Genomic DNA, 23,148 nt, shown 5'->3' with positions numbered 1-23,148 from the left:
ACTGGAGTGTTGTTGATACTACAGGCCTTCCATGACTACTGTTTCATCAACAGTAGATGTCTTGTGGTCTTGACCCAGTTTATAGCACATACTAAGATAAAGAAACTAGGGGACTTCTAACGGTCAAAACAGGTTGGGCAGGTTTTTAGTGTTCTCCAAGAGGTGCTATGAGATCATTATGGAGGGGACACTTGTCATTTCCCTGTTTTTCTAGAAGAGGCTTACTGGCTAAAGAGTTTCAAACCATTAGCACGTCTAAAACCATGGCGGAAAAGTTGTTTCAGTTTAACATCCCATTTGTCATTATTTGAAGCTATTTCAGGTAGTCTGCAACATTGATCATCATGAGTGAAAGTCATTCAGAGCAGTTCAGACCCTTGAGTACAACAAGGGTAAGACTGCATCACAAATGTACCTCCATGCTTTATACAATCCATTTAAAAGCCTCTGTTATGTGGCTGTCGTGTTAGGCTACTGTGGAGGCCTACAGTATATGTACATTAAATGTACATTTTTTGCACGTAGCACTGGTGCTATAGAGGTTTAAAGTTTTATAGCACAGGCCAGACAGTTGTTGCACAAGTATGAAACGTCTGTTATATTAGAAAAACATTTGTGTGTAGTTTATGACATAAAGGACATTTATTTATGTCAATAATACACAATTATTATTTGTCCACAGACTGTGGTGTATATATATATATATATATATATATATATTATTTACTATGGTGCACTGCAGTAAAACTCCTTACCATAGTAAATATTAGTTTAGTAAATAAGATAAACTATACTCTAGTGTTTATGTAGTTTACCAGTTAACTGGAATGCTACAATTTACTTTAGTAAACATTATAATAGAATTGTGGTTTTAATCTGGATGTTCATGTTAATCAGATCAGACTGACGATGGCTTTTCTCTAACAGTGAAATGCTTATGAAATAACCTCTCAGATCAGCTCTGGAGATGGAGTTCATGTGTTCATGTCCTCATACAGCGACGCATTGCACATACATCACATGCGTGTAGTAATTCATTAAACTGTGCAGCACATTCACGCAAAACAAGCGGGTCACATATTTAACAAGTCGCGCTAATCCTTCCCTGTTTCCATATAGCGGAAATCACAGGGCTCTAAATATGATCTTCGTTGTAAATGCAGAAATATCTTAAATAGCAGTGCACCATTGATTTACATCAACAAACAAACACTGCAACAAACACCTCACTAAATCACATGCAAAACTGTATCGCACAGATTGTTTCATAGCATGTGCGACATATATGTCTGTACAGCTGACTAGCCCTGCCCATGCTTGGCCTAGTGAAAGCCTGAAGTTTTATAACAGAGCCCTTGTTTTTGGCATACAACTGGCTTCCAAAATCTGCTGGATGTCAAGAACCCATAATCAGCATTCTCTTTTCAGTGAGCAATATTTCAGTTTTCCCCGTTAGTACCGGACATTAGCATCTAAGCCTGGTGTTAAAAAGAAAAACAACCTGTATTAAAACAAAGTGGAACCACAGCTTTATGTATATATCCAGATGAGATATATCCTGTTTGCTTAGATGGTGACCATACGTCAGGCTGGTGTGGTATGTGCCCTTATATCTTCTGTGTGGGCAGCGTTGCTGCGTTCCTCTGTGCTTTCCCACAACCCTCTGTTCTTGGACAGCATGATAGGAGATGACAGACAAATTCCAGCACATTCTCTTTACGGTTGATTTAACATTGATATTTTCCAGTTCAGTCTTAGGTGAACATAACTGTGCAATGGTGGCTTATTTTGGCTTTTTAACTGGACATGAAATCATTGTAGTTTCACCGTGTATACTGTTAAAAAAAATTTCATATACTTTTGAACTTTGACCTCAGTTTAATAGTAATGTTTAATGTAATGCGCTCGTTCGACATGTTTAGGACCCGACACTGGGTCTAAAAACATCTACTCGCGTTATCAAAGAAGTGCACACCATTGAAGCATTCAGGGCTTCAAAGAAAGAGCCTCAACAGTTGCAGCTTGTCTACACTGCACACGATGCACCCAGCCCTAATCGTGATGCATCGGGATATCGAATCAAATCGTTGACATAATAAATCAAATCAAATTTTGAGCCCAGTGCCGATGCGTATCCCCAGTGTAAAGCAGGGTTTAGTTTGCGGTTGAGCCTTTTAAGAGCGTTACTGTGCCGATTGTCAACAATTACTGTTAGCATGCTAGCATTTCGCTCGTGACAACAATAAGGTACACCTTACGTTTTATGCATTTGGCAGACGCTTTTATCCAAAGCGACTTGCATTGCATTATCCTATACATTTATACATAGGTATGTGCAATCCCCTGCGATCGAACCCACAACCTTGCGTTGTTAACGCAATGCTCTTACCATTGAGCTACAGTGAACTTTATGTGATTATTGTATAGCTTGCCTTGACATAAAGAATGAAGCTGCAGTCTCCTCAGGCCTATTGTATGATCATCTATGGTCATGTTTGGCAGAATGGAGTTGTCTATTTGAGAGTGGGATGAAGTCAGATTTGTCCTAAGCGCACCCCCAGTACTCCTCCACACGCATAGATACTGTATAAATACTCATAAGCACAACCTCAGCCAATGGAAAGACCCCCTTTAGCAGACAGGGATTACCCCTCTCCTGATGTGCCCCTTTACCCAGTGTCTGGGTCACACAGCAGTGGTCAAACACATTTAAACGAGTGGTACTGAATTTAGTCCCTCATGTAAAACAGCCTGAAGGACAGGGTTAATTTTCACTGTAATGTAGTGCATCCTTACTGTAGGACTTCTGCAATGTCAATGAAAGGACGCCAGGATAGTGCTTGGCGATAAAGCGGTTCATATCGAATACCAGTGTGTAGTTTTGTCTATCGCTAAGAATGTCATATTGCATCTTTGCATTGACTTAACATGTAAATCACTCGCGTTTAACGCTTCATTCATGAGAATGATTTCTGTGTTTTATTGGCCCGTGCAGGGATCATTAAGCGTGTTGCCCTGCAGGAGTAACCATGCATTAGCCGGAGACAGTGTAGTGCACTCATTTGCAGTGATTTATTATTGATGGGGAAAAAAATGCACATGCTAATAACATTGATAGAATACTAAGAATATGGTGCTTAATATTCTTGGAACAATATTCAATTTAACAATATTTTTGTCTGAATTCCTTTTGCTGTTGTAATGTAACAATCTTTTCCCTCATTGTTTGTGTCTCTGTTTGTCTGCAGACATACTCGGGGCTCTTCTGTGTGGTCATTAACCCTTACAAAAACCTCCCCATATACTCCGAGAACATCATTGAGATGTACAGGGGCAAGAAAAGGCACGAAATGCCACCTCATATCTACGCCATTTCTGAATCGGCCTACAGATGCATGCTTCAAGGTAAGACTGTACATATAAAATATCACATCTGTTGGATTGTCCCTGTGGGTTTCTGTTACAGAAATAACAGTTTGGCTTAAATTTTTTGGCTACATTATTTAGCGTTTCCAGTTTTCAAGACTAAATAAACACCATTTTTATTGTTAATTTTTATTAATCTATTGGAAATTCTATATTACATTAACAAGGTAAAGGCTTGAAAATCTTGATGAGTTTATTATATAGAACGCCATGTCAACTTTTATTGGCTGTACTTTGTGCTTCTTAGCGTCATTTGATGTAGACTGGATGTAATGGTCACTATTTCCAAGAGCATCATGTTTCAGTTTGTTTTTCCATCCCATGAGATAAATCGATTTCTTCACCACAACTGGAATGCTTGGATAAGCCTAGAAAAAGAAAAAGAGAGACTGCGTTTTGCCTTGTTTCACTGCAGTGGGATTGGGTTTGTCTCATCCCAGCTGTGGAGCTGTCCTTATAATATCATTTATTTCCTCTGCACTCTTCATATATGTATTTTTCACATGGGGCTTGTTTTTTGGTTTTATATAACTTGACTCTGCTACTACTTTTCAAACCTTCAACATTAATAGACAATAAAGCATTTGTTAAGCAAAAGTATTTCAAAGACAGAGGCTTAGTATTCACTGCCAACAACTATCACAGCAAGATAAATAGCTAAGTAACATCCATTGCTCTTCCTGACAGACAAATGGAGCTTCCTCTGGGTGTTTTCTTACTGGTTCTCTTCTCAGTAAGGCAGATTGGTTAGGGTTGAAATTTAAAGGTGAGAAGAAGCCCATAATTTTGTGCTGCTTTCTACTGCGGTCACAATCTTGTGGTCATCTTTTTGTAAATGTGGGGCAACATTAGTATGTGGAGACTGGCCGAGATGTCTGTTGTGTTCCATCAGTATTCATTTAAGCTTTTGGCCATCAATGTAATATACTCTGATAAAACTCCTCTAAAGAATGTTATATGCAGTAATCTGCTAATGAAATTAGGACAAACATTATATGCACTACTTGTTAAGTTTGTGATATGATGTGATTAGGGCAGGGTATCGATTCTGATGTTTCGATTCCGATTCACAAGCACTCGATTAGAATCAATGAATATAGATTTAATACAGATCCTATTGTACCCGTTGTAAAAAGAAAAGTGAAATCTAGTGGATAGTTGTAGCGATAACATTCACGTTCATGAATGTTCAATGCATGCGGAAATATGAATAAAAAAATTTATTCACAGCTTCTGAGAATCGCTATCGAATAGACTGCATTTAAAAACGATTAATTTATTTTTCTAGATGTAATATATAGAATAAGTATCTGGTGTTAGTATAATGTGTATAAATGTTTTTTGCAAAATCTGTCAATAAAGTTGTTGAACTATGTTTTATTACCTAAACTCCGATATGAAAAGTGATGCAAGTGGGTCGGTGAGCAGTGAAGCATTAACATACAACGTTAAATTCTCTAGTGGACTGACTCTGTCACATGGATTAAGGACAGGCCAGTTGTCCAGTTCTGTCAGAGGCTTGGGGAACAAGGCCCTTCCCAGACCGGGGATGAGAGGCTGACCTGCATTGTCGGGTACAATGACGCCTTTGTGTGGGAATGGTGGAGGGGGGCTGGAAAAATCAGTGACGTGCTGGGTCAAGTGTGGCTGGGACACCTCCAATAATGCTGAGCGCGCCGATATCTTTAGATCTGCAGAGATTACGGCAGTGGAAGCTGTTTATGTGCTTCTGGGATGTTTCCCTTGATGATGGCTTCATTCTGGTTATTGTGCAAGCACACTTGTGGTTTCAATCACTACCCTTCTGTTAAAACAGTTTCTATAGCTGTCCATGCCTCCATCTTAAGATGTGATAATGAGTGCTACACTTACTTGAATACTACAAATTGAGATTGTAAAAAAGTTATTATTGTCTTTGAAGCAGCCAGCCTAGATTATAGATCATATGATGCCCTCATATGCTGGGTACCTGTCTGCTTTCCCTTTATTATTTGGGCCACAGTATCCATTTAATATTATATATTTTATGACACAATATGGATATTTGTATTTGTCAAGAAAACAATATTCAGGTATTCAACATCAAAAGTCTTATATGATATTTTGTCCAGATATTTTGCTGGTAATTTATGTCATTTCATTTTCCAAATTACTCCGGGATGTCTGTGCTTATCAAAGCAGAATGTTTTGTAAGTATGTCTGACATGTAGCTTTTAAGGTTAAATGGGATATAACTCTCACAAAGGTACATTTTATAACATCCCCCGATACAGACTTGTACAGCTATACACCCATTCACATCTGTCTTTTATTAATCTGACAGATACAAACCATAATCTCTCTGTCCTAGGTATAATTATAACAACTTTGAGAAGTCTGGAAGTGCACTTCAAAAAATTTTATGAATTGCTTAGACGGTAAATCCATGGAGACTCTCTTCGCTGGAACCAAGGAATGTCAGTGCCACTGGTCCCTACAAGGCATATGGAAGCTATGAAATCTAAACTCGGTCACCGACAGGAAAGTTTTATCTGGAACATATAATCACAATCAAAATGGCATCTCAGTCGCGTTTACCCTGCGTAGCGGCGTACTTCAGATTTAGCTTTGCTAAAATAAGAACTCCGCCAATTTATCAGTTAGTCATGGGATGGATTATTTTAATTTTAAATTGTTTCCATTGATTATCTTTTAAAGCATGTAACTCAACAAATCAAGGCTTGCGCCCTATTATAACAGTCTGCTCGCCAAGCTCATACACCGGAATTCCATTGCTGGAGTCTAAAGATGACTGATTTTTAACTTCAATAAGACATTGCTCTGTTGTTTTCTTTCCTTCAAATGGTAAAGCAATTGTTGCTTTGAGAGAAATAGCCAAATAAAGAATTCATTGGCTCTGTTTCTAAACCCAGTGGGCTGTATCACTGTGTACTGCTTACATAAGCCAGCTGCCTTTAAGGGTGGCATATTATAGCATATAGAGAGAGAACCTTTTAGGTGATTAGATTCGAAACACTATTTAGGCAGCAACTTCATGACACACAGTTAGTGGTACATACTTGAATTGCATTTGATCCAAAACATGTTGCGGAGCTAATGTGCAATGCTACAAAATGCATAGCGAATACAGCTGCAGAAAATCTTTCAGCAACATTTAGCTGTGATAAGATAATAACAGGGTTTGGATGTTTTTGTCCATCCTGTTACCAATAGATGCGTAATGAGTTTCATGATTCTGTCCCCAGCAAGAACTTCCTCAATCCTGACAAACAAATCATCTTATTTTCATGTGAGCGTAGACTTTTGAAGTGTATGTTCTATCCTTGTACTTGTTGTTCCCACATCATGGGACCAGGCAACAACTGGCTTCCCACACAGCATGGCTGCAACAGCCCATAATGCCTCGGTGAGCCGAGTCTGTGACAAAGTAGATGAGTTATTCTAAGCTTGCTAAACATCATCCGATGCTATGATCATGCATCTTTTTTTATAACTTCTAAGAGAGCATTTTTTATCTCTTGTCTATGAGTGCGTCCAGCTGTAGATTATTTCTACTGATGCTGGCATACAGTAGTGTGGTTAAGACTGAATGAATCCCAAGGTGATGATGATTGGTGCAGCATAGGTGCAACGGAGTCATTTCTCAGTGTGCGGCTGACTGGCTCATCGCGTCAAACAGCTGCATTCTAAATTCCTGCGGAGAGCGGTGGCAGCAGATGGGTCACGAACGCTTATTGCTGCCCTCTTGTTGCTTAGTGTTTTTGTACTACACTTCATACAAATGATTCACTGAGGCCAAATTACTTTGGCATCTATGAGCTCATGTAACTTCATTCTGTTATCTATTGACTTCCAGGCGCAATATACTAACCTTATTATTCTGACTGTTTTTTAACAGAAAAGTTCACACAAATATGAAAGTTTGTGCCGTCCCAGATGTATATGACGTACTTTCTTCAGCTCTGAAATGACTAAATGCTGTCTTATCTTCATATGTGAGCAGTCAACGTTGCAAAATTTCCAAAAGAAGCACACGTTTACATTATTAAAGTAATCAAAATGACAAAAGGATGAATTGAGCGAATACATTGAGCTTATTAGCGATCAATGTCAACATTACATATGAATTTGGTAAATTCAAATATGGCGGATGATTAAGAACATAAAATCGGATTTGCTATATATAGTTGCCATATGCGCGTTTCATCACATTACACATTACATTATTCTAAATCTGACTCGATGTTTTTAAATCGGACTCACCTTTTGTGATGTCACATTGCAGTCCTGTTATTATATTTGACAATAACCCATTTGTTTTTGGATTGAGTTCTACGGTGTTGTTTGTCCAGAAGCTCACAGGTTTATTTGACTAGCTCTGGCACACGCACATGAGGTTTAATGAATGTTTATGCATCCTATTATACTGAGGGAAAGAAAATGTAGCCCTACCATTGTAAGGTTTTTACTCTCTACGCCCGTCTCCACCCTTCTCTCTCTGGTGTTTGGCAGTGATGTGGTCTGGTATTTGAGGAATGTGCTCTATCGTAGGTTAATCCAGTAGGGGGGGTAGGGTGGGCCAGCTGAGGGGTACAGAGGGAGAACTCGGGGGCTGAAGCTCATGGTGGTAAGGGTGGTGGTGTGAGACATATGGAAGACTGTCAAGTATTCACAGAAGAAATTTATATGTTAGTAGTTTTTTGGCATGTTGTGAGAGATGTGGTTGACCGGACTGAGTTAGGAAGAATGTTCCACCAGGAATGAGATGTGAAGGATAATTTGGGGTAAAGCAATTTACTGCCGTTTTGAGGCAGCCAAGTTATAATATGTGTAAGCTTAATATATATATATATATAAAATCATAATTTTTTGGGAGATGGGTGTCCCAAACCGCTAAATTTCAACTTATGAAAACTATATTAATTTCCCCCTTTTTTTCCTTTGTTGTTTTAAACCATATTTAAAAATATATATACATTTGATTGCTTTGATATGATAAAATTTGCAAACATAACAAAATTCTTGGATGGTCAGTGGGTGGCCAGGGTATTGTAATGTGGTTGCTTGGCCATTGCATCAAAGTCAAACTTAACATCAAGTGTCTATGATGGACTATTTGTATTCTAGTTATGGTGCTTCAGTTCATCCCTCCTTTAATGCTTAAAGTCAATGGGATATTATTGCCTATTTTATCTTCCGGCTCACAACCAAGGCAAATGTGTAAGCGGATAGTATGCCTCTCCTTAGTAACCCACAGGGTTTGAGGAATTGTTCTTAACTTGTCTGTGTTACATGTGTGACTGAAAGTTCAATATCTAACGAAAGTCTAGGTTAACCAACCCTACGTACCCTTAATAGCATGAATCTCTAGTCAGCCTCTCAACTTTTATTGGGATTTTCTTCATTCATAAAGCACAGAGAAAAATATGTTTATCAAATTTGTGCATTACATGCCCTGAGCAATAGTCAGGAATCACGCATCTTCACTACTTGTGTTTGAGTTTCTTCAATATTTTAACAATGACAAACACTTCATTTTGTGGGTATAATAATGTATTAAACCATATGATTTGTAGTGTAGCGCTATAATGTTATTTGTATGATCTGTTTCATCTTTCATGTCATTGGTTAAATTTGCGAAGACATGACCTATAACACTAGACACTGTTTATTCCATTTTAATTTTGTATGTTTTTAGGCAACAGGCATTTACATACATAAGGTTTAGTTATACCTTGAAGGTTGTCAACTGTTTAACGAGATGAATGTACAACAAAAATACGATTGATAATAGTTAGTTTTAAAAATAAATCTCTGTGTGTAATTATAAAGTGTGTGCATTTCTTTCTACCTCCTATTTGTGTAATCTTTAATTCTAGATCATGCTGGAATTGTAATGCTCCATTTTAAAGTTTGGATCAACAAAATGTAATATTGTCTCATGAAGATAGCAGGTGTTTGAATACTTGCTTGCGAGAGAAATTTGATAGCATTATTCTTGTATCCACACAATCCCGTTAGCTCAATATGTGCCTAAATGATGTCTTTATGCTTTAACTGGCATCTCCGTAATCTGTGTTTTATTAGTCAGAAGAGTTGCTAAGGCCTTCACAAAGGACGCAGTAAAAAGTCAAGAGCCCTTTCATCGCTTGATTATATCCTTCCCATATCTGCAGCTGTGCTGATAGGAGAGGCCATTCTTCACAATCCTCGGCTGCCATGTCTGTATCCGAGACGGATAGGCTCATGAACTGCCAGTCATGGTATTTGCCATTAAAAGGAAGCTTTTCCTGAGGTTCTCATGGGAGAGGCCTCCGCCCTGGGATCTGCTTCCAGTAACCTGAGCTCTGAACTTTTTTATCTGAAACATTATCTGAAACATGTTTCCTAGTGCTGCTTGTGACATCATCAGTTCAGCGTCCTCTTCCTGTTAACTCGTGCATGAAGACACGTGGAGTTTTATTGTGGCTGTCCTTCTTTTACGTGAACCGTGTTTGCAGTATTATGATTTTGATCATTTCAGTATAATTCTCTGTTACATGCTCTGGGGTAAGGGCCGGGTCTCAGGGTTTGGATTTTAGTTTGCAACGCGAGGCCAGGTGGAGGAAACCCAGGGCTGAAGATCAGCCCAGCTGTAAATCCTCTCCATCCCAGACCGCCCTGACCTCCTGCTGTCAGAACAGGAAAACAGTCAGCACTATTTCATCTTTAGACATCCTCTGTTCTCATTGGTGGATTCTGTCAGATGCCCCTGTGTCTCATTAGAAGACTGCGTAAAGGATTTCTTTTGATGCCTGTAAGACGTAAATGGGTTTTGTCATTTTAAACAGCCTGACTACTTTAGAATTTGATGGTTTCCCTGAGCAAAGTCATTATGTCTTCTAAGGGTTAAAGTTATTTATTGAACCCAACGTAATTCTGACTGCTCAAGCAATTTAAAACAAAAGTTAGTAAATGTTGCCATTTGTTTTTTTATATACACACACATACTATAGCATGGTCCATTAAAAATAGTTTTATAGCAGATTGGACTAAAAAGCACAAATACACCTATACAATTCTTACACATAAAATAGTTACAAAGTGCTGTGAGATTGTTGAGATGTTATTATGTAATGCAATGTTAGCACGTATTGCATTTGTAAATGGTTAAAGGCCCCCTGTTGTGAAAATCAAGTTTTTAATGTTGTTTCAGCTCTGCTTCTGCAACTTAAGCACGAGCTGCTCACAGATCGAATAAGGAATCTATGTACCCATAATCGGTGGTCCGAGCTCACGTGACTGAATGGAGGGGGGGACAGCGACTAGTCTTTCACTACTGGGTCGTAGCGTAGGCATTCCTAGCTTTGGGTGTCCTAGAAACATTTATTAACAAATCCTGCAGTAACAGACGAGAGAAGGATGCTGTGAGCTCTGCTGCTGTACTCCTATTGGTAGTCGCTCCCGAAAGTCACTCATCGTTTACATAAAGTTGAGCAACACTGCGTTTGAAAGTGCATATTTCCATACTATAAAGAAAATGACTGTGAGTCATGAATAGTATGTCTTAAACCTCAGTATGCTAAAAACAGTAGGCAAGAAATATCCGGAGGGTCTACAACTACCGTCGAGATTCGTGAGTGTGGATCGGATGGACACTTCTCTATCCCATGATGCCACGGGAGCTGAGCAATTGGTCAAATTTCAAAAAGTAAAACAAAAAATAATCACGGAAAACTTAAGGCGGACGTCCTTTTCAATGTATGTGGCAATAAATGTGTCCAATAAGGGACTAAGAAAAGTTGTTACGTAACGATTTTTCATGTTTAAAAAAAACTTTCCGAAACCTGTACGAACACTAGGGGAGTGTATCGAGCACAGAAATACTACGCAATGCGTCCAACTCGTTTTTTTTACAAGTTGACCATGTTAAGCATGAGAAGACAGCACATTTTAACGTTGTAAAGAAGGCAGAATGCATGACGCACCGTTGCATCACCCCTTTAAACACCACCATTGACTAATGGGGAAATGCAAGTTTCAATGGGAATGGTTGGAGGACAAGACATTGGAACCATGGCTGAGGTTAGTCTCTGGGAATTACCGGGAGGCGTACTGCTCTTGTGTGTCGGAAGGCGATTAGCAAAGCCTCGATGGGGAATGCTGTCTGGTCCCACATGCTAAGTGCTAGCCATAATGCTGGTTTCTCTTTTGCTGGTTATGTTGCATTAATAAGGAGTTATAACAAACTAAGACTGTTTAGTTGTGCTATCTTACAATCAGTATTTAGTAAATGTAAGTTAAAGTTTCACCTATGTAAGCGGTTAAAACTGGACGTGGTGATGAGGTCTTAAAAGGGTCTTAAGTATTAAAGTTAGCTCCATGATTCTTGTATAAAGCCTGAGGAAAGATGTCCGTTTTCAGGACAGGGTTGGGCAAATGTGTGTTATCTAGTTCTTATTAGCTCTGCCAGACATACAGATGGGGGAACTTCACTCAACAGCTGTCTGATACTGCTGGAACAACAGTTTAACAGACCACGGTGTTATTTATCTGCAACATTAGCTGCATTCTGCTGCTGCAGATTTGGGAACTGAGATATCGCCTAGTCATCCTTTGGATCATTTCCCAGTGTGTGTTTGTGTGCTTATGGTAGTCCCAGGTTTCCAGATACTGTGTTCAAGTGAGAATTAAGTGTTATAAAACAAATGGATACTTTTATGTGAGGTTTAATTGGATACATTTCCTTTGTTCTAGACCATACTGTAAAATGGGAGGTGTTTGTGCATTTGATATGTATCTTCTGCACAACACAGAGGAAGCACACTTATTTTGAGCGTATTTAATTTGTTGTCCTGTGCGTGGAGGAGGCTGGAGGACGTTAGGTAGTTAATCGAATCTGCTGATTTATGTTCATTCAGATGCCCCTTGCGGTGTCTCTCCGGATCTAATTAAGACCTGACCTGGGGCCAGTGTGTCCTGAAATTTAAAACATAATTACCTGCAGTGATTTAACTGAGCAGAAGCTACAGAGATCAATGTATGCACTTACTACAACTACCTCTGACAGAGTATGTAGTTTTACCCGGCGGCACAAAATGAGGATTTTTGTGGTTTCTTATTGAGTGGATTTGTAAGCGAGACCATGAATTGCAATGGCAGTGCTTTATAAATAAACCTGACTTTATTCAATTCATATTCTTCAAAGCTAGTTAGCAAGGCCGCTATACCCATCAATTCAGTAACACATTCACTACCTTTGACAGTACATTTTAATACTGTTACTGTCAGACTTCTAGCCGCCTGCTGTCATTAATGATCCGTTTGTTGTGCATTACCCACAGGTCTCTTTTGTTTGCCAGTGTACATTTATTTAGCTATTTTAATGAAATTACAGACAATATATCACAAGACTATGCTCAGCATCTGTATTCCGTGCTTAGTTTTGTGTCTGGTAATGATTATAACCGATTTGTCATTGAATTTGTGTCCATCCAAGTTAAGGAAATCACATTTTGTGTGGTTGAAATTGAAGCAGACTTCCAATGAACGGTCCTTTAAATTAAAATCTACATCATAAGAAATGTATGTCATTTAAAAAGTTGTGTCATGGTGTTTTAAATCCTTATCTTTCCCTTGCAGAGGTGGAAACATCTGAGAAATCTGTTTGCCTGCTTCAGAACGTTAATGAAAGACTTGACCCTTAAAGGCTTGAAAACGTACCTTTGTGTGCCGGTTCAGCCTGTTATGAAGTGAGATTTGCAGCATCGTGACGTACTCACGGAAAACTGCTTTGAATAAAAATGAGATGTGCCAACGAGTTTCACAGATGGTTTTCTTGCCCGTGTTGCAGGCCAACACAGCATTTTTAGCTAGAGCCTGTTTCCATTGTTCCTATTCCAAGCCGAAATTTAAAATAAGACTTAATGCTAATTGTGTATAACAGGGGTTCTCAAACTTTTCCATTGTAAGCCCCCCGTTGTGTAAGATGTATCGCTTTGTGCCCCCCCCAAATAAAGACTTACGATCTTAAACATAGCAAATAAAATTTACTTATTTAATTATACGTTTCCTCAAGGTATGTTCAGGATAAACATTTTCTGTTTATTTTGTTATTAGGCCATTTATTATTAAAGGATATTGATTTGAATTAAAAGCTTTGGTAAACTTAACTTAAAATGCTGACCAATATCCTCTGTCTTTCTTTTTACAGACCGTGAGGACCAATCAATTCTTTGCACGTGAGTAACCGTTAAATCATCACTTTCAGCTGTCACTGGTTACATCAGGCAGTTGGGGCTGGTGGGAGGTGATGTGATGTCACTAAGGTTGCACTTTTGGTAGTCTGTTTTTTGGTATCATGCGTTAGACAGTCATGTACAAGCATGAGTCATGTAACATTTCAGCAATAAATGTCAGCAGCTGCAGTTGTTTGGCATGTTGAGCCCTTCTGATATGAGTCAGACCCGCAGCAAGCGCTTGCAGTCAGTTTGTAAGAATTCATCTGGAAATATTGTCTGAATTATCTCTTTGACGCATTATAAATAAGTAAACAGAACTTGTGGCTTTTAACATCTACTCTCAATTACAACCTTCCCGACCTGCTGACTCGCTGCTGTACATTCCGATCCGCATGCCCGGCTTCTGAAAATGAAGCCATTTGTTCATATGGCTGGAACGTCGGGTTAGGGAATCTCTCACTCAACAGCGTAAAGACGAGCAGAAAGCCGACATATACATCAAGCAACCTGATACTGTCTTCACACACAATTATTTGAGAAATGCTCAAGGAAATGTTTTAGGCCAATTTCATTTACAGTAATGCAATCTGAGTCTAAACTAATGCAAGCTGTCTTGATAAAATGTTTTACTTCATTTTCTTCAACTACTCATTAATTGACATGGACACTTCTTGCATGAGGTCCTGGTCTTATATTTCATTGAATAATATTAGTTTTAGTGCAATGACTTAACAGGACTTGTGGAAATCATCTGGATTTGTTTCTTTCAAAATGACTTTTCCATTTAGGATAAACCGAAAGAATATACAGAAATGTAATAGATAGAAGTACTATAGTAATTCCCATCTATTTCATTGTGGGATTAAAACAATTGTTAATACACCTTTCATGGAAAATTATTAGAATGATGAAAACTGAACCATGTAACATCTGTCAGGCACTGAAAGTACAGCTAAAAAAAAAAAAGCAAACAGAAGAATGTTATCAGACCTCTGATACATGATGTGAAGTCTGCAGGTTTGTTTAGCTTGTGAAATTGATGCTGAATTATTTTATCTAAATGTGTCTAAAAATAAAATGTTCACATTTCCTTTTGTCTCATGCTTTTAACGTTTGCTTTATTTTAAATTGTCCCTCACAGAGGAGAATCGGGTGCTGGAAAGACGGAAAATACCAAAAAAGTCATCCAGTACCTGGCTCATGTCGCATCCTCTCACAAAGGAAGGAAAGACCACAACATTCCAGTGAGTTCCTTTTCTCTGACATCCTCCGATTTCTATTGTTTATTTGGACCATTTGTTCGATTTGCTACATTATAAATAGGCCGTCACACCACATCTTAGCAGTGCTTACTAGTTCAAATCGATTTGGGTGAGATTAGTGATCAAACACAAATGCTATTCACACACTGTACATACTGTTCACCTACTGTTCTAACTTATCAATAATGCATTGCCAGTCGAAGCTTTCATAATTTACTGCTATTATTTTACGAAGACAAAAGAGATACAATGACATCAGGGTGCTTCTCTAGAAGAATTGTTTTGTAACTGAATTAACATGGATAACATGCACTCGTATGTCATTGCTGGCAATGTCTATAAACGGTCATCCAGTAATACCTTGTCCACCGCATACAGATGGGCCAATATTCAGAAAAGATCAGATTACATGTGGATTTTCCGCATGAGATTGGGCAAATAATGGCGTATGCTGCAGTCATTGATCATCTGTGATCGCATGGCCAAATATACGCAGTGAGCTAAAGGCTTAGTTTTGGCACTTGCACTAAGATACTTTGAGAATGTGGCCCCTGATGCCTTCTAACATATTACATTTGTTTATTACATACAACCAGCCAGAATCACCTAAAGCTGTCAAACTCCAGGCAAGTTCCTTTTAAGCTTTTTCTACCTGCTCTGCTTGTGCATGCAAAACTTACCTGCTCTTTAAACAGCAATGAAACGAATTTGGAGATACACACAACTCGGTTTGGATGATTTATTTTCCACCGTCTCACACTAAATGGTTTTAAATGTTTGGACTATACGTTCTGCTTATTTGGATCATCTTTTGTGTTGGAGAGATTGACCTAGTTATTAGAGAGGTTGGTTATTTAGCCTGAATGACCTGTTAGTAGCTGTTTCCTAAAAAGCGTGGTACAATAGTATCATGAAAAAAATTTTTGGGGATCTATTGGTTTTTAAAGGGATATTTCACAGGAATAACACGATTTCCCCATGTTTTATTCACGCTCAAGACATGCTGACTGAATATGACTTTCTTCTTGAAGAATAATGCAGTCGATGTTATAATACCACGTTTTGTTTTACTTCCAAGCTGTAAAATCGGCGTCCACTATTTGGAGCTCCAAAAAGTGCATCCATTAATCCAAGAACTGCACGACACCGCTCTGTAGTCTCAACAAAGGTCTTCTGAAGCGAATCGATGAGTTTAAGAGAAATTTACATATTGACAGGGCTATTAACGTTGACGTCTAACTTCTGCTCGTGAACCTTAGGCTTGTTATTCCGGCAAATGACGGTGAAAATCCTGCGTTCGTCACCTGAACTTTTCTTTTGTGATGTGCGTATCTTGTCTGTTGTTTGTTTCTGTGTACGTGACATTAACACCTCTTTGTTTCTATAATAAACGTTTGGTTACAGAATGGAATCCTGTTTTATGTGAGTAGTTTGTAGTGCCTTGTGTTCCTCTCTTCTTTTTGTTATCAAGCACATGAACCTCCTGTCGCCTTCATTTCACATTTTTTGTTTAGTGGTATTTCTAAATGGGCTCATTCTCTGACTTTCTCATTCTCTGTGGGTCAAGTTAAGCACTCTTTGTTTTGAGGCGGGATTAAGTATGAATAGAGGTTATTTACACGATTCGTTTTTAATACTTCAGAGCAGGGAGTGTTGCTTGTGAGCAGAATACGGTGCTGAATGCTCCTTTCTGAAACCCATTAGCCTAAAAGCTTGTGGAATGTCCATTTACTCAATTACAAAGAGGAGCTGTGATGCCAGTCATACTTTGCATTCTTTCTATAATGATGGAAGTGCCTTTTTAACTGCATTTATTAACTGTTTATGATGATCTTACAAACATTTTGATCCAATGGGGCTTAATTGTTTGTAATTGTATTAGTAAAGAATACACAAGTAGTCTGGATTTGAAATTCTATCTAGACAAAACTACCATCATTATTTATTTACTGTAATGGATGAGTTGGACATTGGAGGAAAGGGCAAGGATTGATCAGAATAAAGGATGTTGACATCACACATTTGTAATGGCATCTTAGGTGTTCTTTTCAAACACTTCTGCGAACAATTTATGATAAATATGTTGCAAAGCTTCATTAGTAATGTTTCTTATGACTGGCATGTGTCATAGTCCGTTCAAACTTTACGATCCCCTGGATTTTTTCCACCCTTCCTCCATGTTTTGTAATTGGGTTCCGTAATGGGAAAATGTTACCGCAGTCGGGGGGCGCACACAAGAGCTCTCCTCCGTCATGTCGTGTTTCCAGCTCATGACAACAGCAGTGTTTTGGAACAATGCAACACCTGTCAAAACTTCCTATCAGATGCAAATGGAAACTATAAAGGCCTTTGACTGAGTAATGCAGACTAATGTTCAGACATCTGTCATTGATCACGTTAGGAGTTCAACTAGGGATGCACCGATATGTACATTTTGTCCTGTAATGATAATTCTTGAACATTGGAAGCCAATAATAGATATATTGGCCGATACACAGTATCTAAATATTATTGTAAAAAAATTTGATACCATACCGAAAGACAATAGTTTACTGTATTTAAACTGTGAGCAGCGTGCAGCTGAAATGGTTTAACCAGAGGAAAGGATTCATAATTTATCGGCTATAATATATCAGCCTACATTTTCTTTATCTGTCGATGACGATAACATTAAAAATGACCATTTATCTGCCGATATGGCCAATAATGTATCGTGCATCCCTCAGTTAAACCTATATTTGAGGAATTCTGTGAAAATGCATGTCAGGCACAGATGCTTCTTATGGCTACACAGATTTTAATTGGGTTTGTAGGGTGGTGTATTTTTACTCCATCTAGAGGATCTACTGCTGGATTTGAGGTCAAATGAAAAGAAATGCCTTTGCGGTGGAAGCGAGATTATTTTTGTCAGCCACACTCACTCTATGGCATTGCACAATTGTGTAGTTTCTCAACTAAAATCAACATCAGGAAAGAATGAGATGAGGAAAGGCGACAAATGAGATAAAACGAGGTGGGACAAAACGTTAAGAAATAAGTGGTTCAATAAAAAATCCAACCTGGTGTAAACTAACTGAAAATAATCAGGATTAGAATCTCATGCTTTATAAATACACGTTCAGGAAGTTGTAAATGTTTTCTTCACCCGATTTACTGGTGATTTGTCAATGTGTTTCTTCTCATGGTCGGACAGGCCGCATTGTTTCATGTCTCTCTTATCTGAGTTACATGTCACCTCTGAACTTGAAGTCATTTGTATGTGTTGTTGTGTAAAGCTCTGTTTGACCATAACTCATGATGGTTGCATTACAGGGAGAGTTAGAGCGTCAGCTCCTGCAGGCAAACCCTATTTTGGAATCCTTTGGGAATGCCAAGACTGTGAAAAATGACAACTCTTCACGCTTTGTAAGTTTCCCTATTTGGTCTGATATGAAATCCAACCTTTGCACGCAGCGATAATGATAAACATTTAGGATATATTCCTGACGGTTTATTGATAAAGTTTGTTGGCTTTACTACAGTCACTGAAATCTTGAAAGCTCAAGTTGTTTCATTGACCAGTTGCATGAGATTTAGTTGCCATTTGTCAAAGTCAACTTTTAAGGATACACAAGTCAAATGGCACGGTGCATTTGAAGCAAAAGAACATGTCTGTTATCCTTTAACACACGCTTTGAAAATCCAGATGTCTTCAAGCAGATCCATTGAAAAATATCATGCATATCGTGCACGCTTATCGGCGAACTTCGTCTGTGCAGATGTATTCTTGGAAATGTTGATTATAGGCTCTTAAGATATAAATATGTTACGTGATGCAGTGAGGTTTTATTAATGAGCCTGACCAGTATGCACATCTGAAGCGTTTGTCTTTCCACAGGGCAAGTTCATTCGCGTCAACTTTGATGTGACGGGTTACATCGTGGGGGCCAACATTGAAACCTGTATCCTGATCTTCTGTCAGTCTAGGCTTTTTTTATTTCTTTTCAACAGTAATACGCTGGAATGCAAAACAGATTTGATCTGGATCTGGAATGTTTTAGAATAGTGAAAACATTACAGGCTTAAATGCACCTTAACTCGATCTCCTGTATAAGATCTTCTTGAAAAGTCCAGGGCTATACGCCAGGCCAAAGATGAACGCACCTTTCACGTCTTCTACCAGTTGTTGGCCGGTGCTGGAGAACATCTAAGATGTAAGTTTTTGAGTGATGAAAGCAGGTTTAAGATGTTATTTGATGTCTGGAGAAGATAGCAGCAGCTTTATTAATGCTTTTGTTCCCCTGACTGCTAGCTGATCTACTCCTCGAAGGCTTCAATAACTATCGCTTCCTCTCCAACGGTAACGTTACCATCCCTGGACAACAAGACAAGGATAACTTCCAAGAGACCATGGAGGCCATGCATATTATGAGCTTCTCCCATGAAGAAATCTTATGTGAGGATTTATTGAACATACACATGCTCACATTCTCTTTTTTATGCTGTTTATCATCTTGACCATGTTTCTCTGTGCAGCGATGCTGAAGGTGGTATCAGCCGTTCTCCAGTTTGGCAACATTGTGTTTAAGAAGGAGAGAAACTCAGATCAGGCTTCTATGCCAGAAAACACAGGTAACACATAAACACACAAGTCTTACTCTTACTGTGCGATCCCACCAAACACGAATGAAGTGTTAAGCGTGAGCGATTTACATGTTAAATCAATGCAAAGACGCGATTGACATCCTGAAGTGTGATCCGCGCGAGTACAGTGGCGTTAACCAATCAGGAGCTTGATTACGACGTACCGAGCCGAGGCAGATATCCGAAAAAACAATGAAGGACAAAATCATATGATACATCTTCTTACTTTTATCAAAACAGGTATAAAATGGATCTTGCTTGGAAGAAAGTGAGTGAGGAGGTCGGACAATCTGTTAGGTTGTAAAAATAATCTTTACTCAATTTGAGCTATATATATATATATTGAGTAAAGAGCATTTTTAAAGAGCAAATATATATATATATACATTGAAGCCTCCCATGACGAATTTGCGTCTGTTGTGAAGTGAATTTCACATTCGAATGAAGCGAGTAAACTCAAAATGTTCAAGCGTCCAACTACACGCTATTTACTGTGTCTGGTGTGAACGCTCAGTTACTGTGCTTGCATGCAATTTATTGAAACAGTTTAAGGTTTGGATACAGAACTGCTCAAGATCTAATATTAGCACAGAGATTGTTTTTAACAGCAATGGAAAGTATGTAGTAGTTCAATTTCCTCAGTAACTCAAAATCTATCGGCAGCATGTTAACCATGCACCACCCGACTATCTCAGTCCTACTCCATATGGTTTTATGCAGATCTCTGATGGGCGTACGTTGGGCTTTCATAGATTTACAAAGTCTTGAAAAATCTCACGTTAACTGTACGTAAACAGTCCATTTTCTAAAACTGTCCGTTTTAAATAATTCATGGTGAGATATTAAGACACTTGTATTTTCAAATTGTGCCGTTCATGATGCAAGGTCATATTCCTCCTGGTGGTCCAAATGGGGAAACATCAGGGTTTGTTTTGGTGCAATACGGGCTGTGAGAGTTGTAGAAGTCAATAAATCGCGATAATGGCCCAAATGTTTCTTTTTATTTGAAATAGTACTTGCACTAGAACAAATATGTCCCATATGAGCTTCTCTCAGACCTTGTATGTCCATAAGGGAAATTACAAAAATTCTACAAACAAGAAAAAGAATGTGACCATTTTTGGTGAGTCTGTATAAGGGTGCTTAAAGGTTTCTGTGTTTCTCAGCTGCTCAGAAGCTTTGCCACCTGCTCGGCATGAACGTCTTGGAATTCACACGTGCCATTCTGTCCCCACGGATCAAAGTGGGCAGGGACTATGTACAGAAAGCTCAGACTAAAGAACAGGTAATGAAACGTCCAGTTCTCGCTGTATATCCCTCAGATTCTCCACCGTCTCTCATAATGAAACTGAGATCATCTGTCATCAGATCATTACCTGACAGTGTTGTGCTTTTGTGCCTCACTTCCTTCCCCCTCCGAGTCCATTTAAAACAATAGGCTCCTACTCTTCTGTCATTAAAACGTCTCTGACTTTATCCTTGTCATTGATTATGTTTGGATGTTGTTTTATTCATGCTGTGCCAGAACGCGTGGTTACATTTAGACCTGCTGCTTGCACACATGGTTAAATAATGAATGCCGATAATTGATCAGTTTATCAATAGTCAAGTAGAAAGAAACTTTCATGAATTGCTCAAAATTAACTTTTTGTAGTGATTTTATTAAAACATTGCATTATAACATAAACATTATGCCTGTGTCACATTCTCGTGTCCTCTTGACTGTTCCTGTGCACAGGCTGACTTTGCGGTGGAAGCCCTGGCCAAGGCCACATACGAAAGGTTGTTCCGCTGGCTTGTTCACCGCATTAATAAAGCTCTGGACAGGACCAAACGCCAGGGAGCTTCCTTCATCGGCATCCTGGACATCGCTGGCTTTGAGATCTTCCAGGTGCGGCTTCCTCAGATTTAGTGCTCAGCCTCTGAATCCTAAATCATAGACATGAAACACTGACCAATGCTTCAAGTCAGAAGTTTACGATATGGATTAGTAAATGGGGGTTTTGATGATTGATCCAAACAATGCAGGGTCTTAGGAATGATTTGTTTAGCTAAACTGAAGTTTTATTCTTGGCTTTGCAATTCAATATCGGTTCTAGATTTTATTTCATGCTATTTTGAGCCTAAGAAGTTCTGATAATCTGTGTTGTTGGTTGGTCTTTCTGCAGCTAAACTCATTTGAGCAACTCTGCATCAACTACACCAATGAGAAGCTCCAGCAGCTCTTCAACCACACCATGTTCATCCTGGAGCAGGAGGAGTATCAGCGTGAAGGCATCGAGTGGAGCTTCATCGACTTCGGCCTCGACCTGCAGCCCTGTATAGATCTCATCGAGAGACCGGTGAGCTCTTACCTTGGGTTTGCATGTAGTTATTTATCCCCTTAAAAAATATAGATTGCTCAATATATAGAAGTAGGGACTGCTGTGTTGCCACTCTGCTTTCTTTCGGCTCCTCTATAAATAAACCGAATTGGTTTCATAGTTATATGATCCCTTTTCCAGGCCAATCCTCCTGGCGTGTTGGCTCTGTTGGATGAAGAGTGCTGGTTCCCAAAAGCCACCGACAAAACCTTTGTTGACAAACTGGTGCAAGAGCAGGGAACTCATACAAAGTTTCAGAAACCACGGCAGCTGAAGGACAAAGCCGATTTCTGCATCATTCACTATGCTGGCAAGGTACGTCTGCATTCGAGTTGGCCTATACTTAGTGTTCCTTTTCAGGAATTTAATTATTGGAAAGCAGAATCTTACACGGCAAAGAATGTTTATGTAATTGGGTTTAGTGTGGTCATGCTGGCCTGCAGTGAAATGCTGTGTTGCCGTCTCGCCGAGCAGCAGCATCCAGCTGTGGTATGTGGGAAACACTAGCCACATCTGTTTCACATCAGCAGAACCGTTCGCAATAGAAACTTGACACGGCATGAAATGAGGAATCCGAGATTTTTAATTTACTTCAAGCTCAATTTCTGCTTAAAGCCTGAAATTGACTAGTTGCTGTTTTTGCGTGTAGAAAAAGCGTTGATTTGTAAGTTAGCACTCAGTAGGTACATAACACGGCCCCCAACCGAAACTGACCGCGTTCTATTATTCCCGTCTTAAGTATTGAAGCATTTATTTTTCTCTCTGCAGGTTGACTATAAGGCAGACGAGTGGTTATTGAAAAACATGGATCCTCTAAACGACAATGTGGCCACGCTCCTGCACCAGTCCACCGATAAGTTTGTGGCCGAACTGTGGAAGGACGGTGAGCGATTACTTTCTGTAGCGACATTTCCACTCGAACTGACCAATGAAACGTTTAACAAGCCGGTTATTTGTCTCCAGCCTCCCACTTTGTGAGTCATTTACATGTATTGTCTGCGAAGTAAAAAGGAAGCTATGCGTCACGGTAAATATTTTAGTTATTTCATAACTGCAGATTGGGACGTGTTCTAAACAAGTCATGGTGTTAACATGGTACTTTAATATAGACTTGGCTAATGTGAAGTCAATTAAAGTCTATTACAATGTGCTTTGAGTCGGATTTCTGATCTCCTACTTCTGGTCAGGGCAAGATTTTAAGATGTATATAAAGTCAATCCACCCATACGTCACTAAAATCTGAAGCTAGTGCAA

At 39.0% G+C, this 23,148-nt stretch overlaps 1 protein-coding gene across 1 annotated transcript in view; it reads left to right on the top strand.

The window, feature by feature from the left end:
- Nucleotides 1-23,148, top strand: part of myh10 (myosin, heavy chain 10, non-muscle) — a 42,033-nt gene that overhangs the window by 1,619 nt on the left and 17,266 nt on the right. Inside the window, exons 3-16 of the mRNA XM_079459539.1 lie at nt 3,249-3,405; nt 13,619-13,646; nt 14,788-14,890; nt 15,505-15,534; nt 18,221-18,313; nt 18,786-18,849; nt 19,003-19,101; nt 19,200-19,343; nt 19,424-19,519; nt 20,698-20,816; nt 21,270-21,422; nt 21,700-21,873; nt 22,036-22,209; nt 22,663-22,777. Of these exons, the coding sequence (XP_079315665.1) occupies nt 3,249-3,405; nt 13,619-13,646; nt 14,788-14,890; nt 15,505-15,534; nt 18,221-18,313; nt 18,786-18,849; nt 19,003-19,101; nt 19,200-19,343; nt 19,424-19,519; nt 20,698-20,816; nt 21,270-21,422; nt 21,700-21,873; nt 22,036-22,209; nt 22,663-22,777 (1,549 nt within the window). The remainder of the gene's footprint in view (nt 1-3,248; nt 3,406-13,618; nt 13,647-14,787; nt 14,891-15,504; nt 15,535-18,220; nt 18,314-18,785; nt 18,850-19,002; nt 19,102-19,199; nt 19,344-19,423; nt 19,520-20,697; nt 20,817-21,269; nt 21,423-21,699; nt 21,874-22,035; nt 22,210-22,662; nt 22,778-23,148) is intronic.

The sequence above is a fragment of the Barbatula barbatula genome (genome assembly GCF_947034865.1).
Source record: "Barbatula barbatula genome assembly, chromosome: 7".
NCBI classification, from domain to species: Eukaryota; Metazoa; Chordata; class Actinopteri; order Cypriniformes; family Nemacheilidae; genus Barbatula; species Barbatula barbatula.
This window is presented reverse-complemented; position numbering and strand designations above follow the sequence as displayed.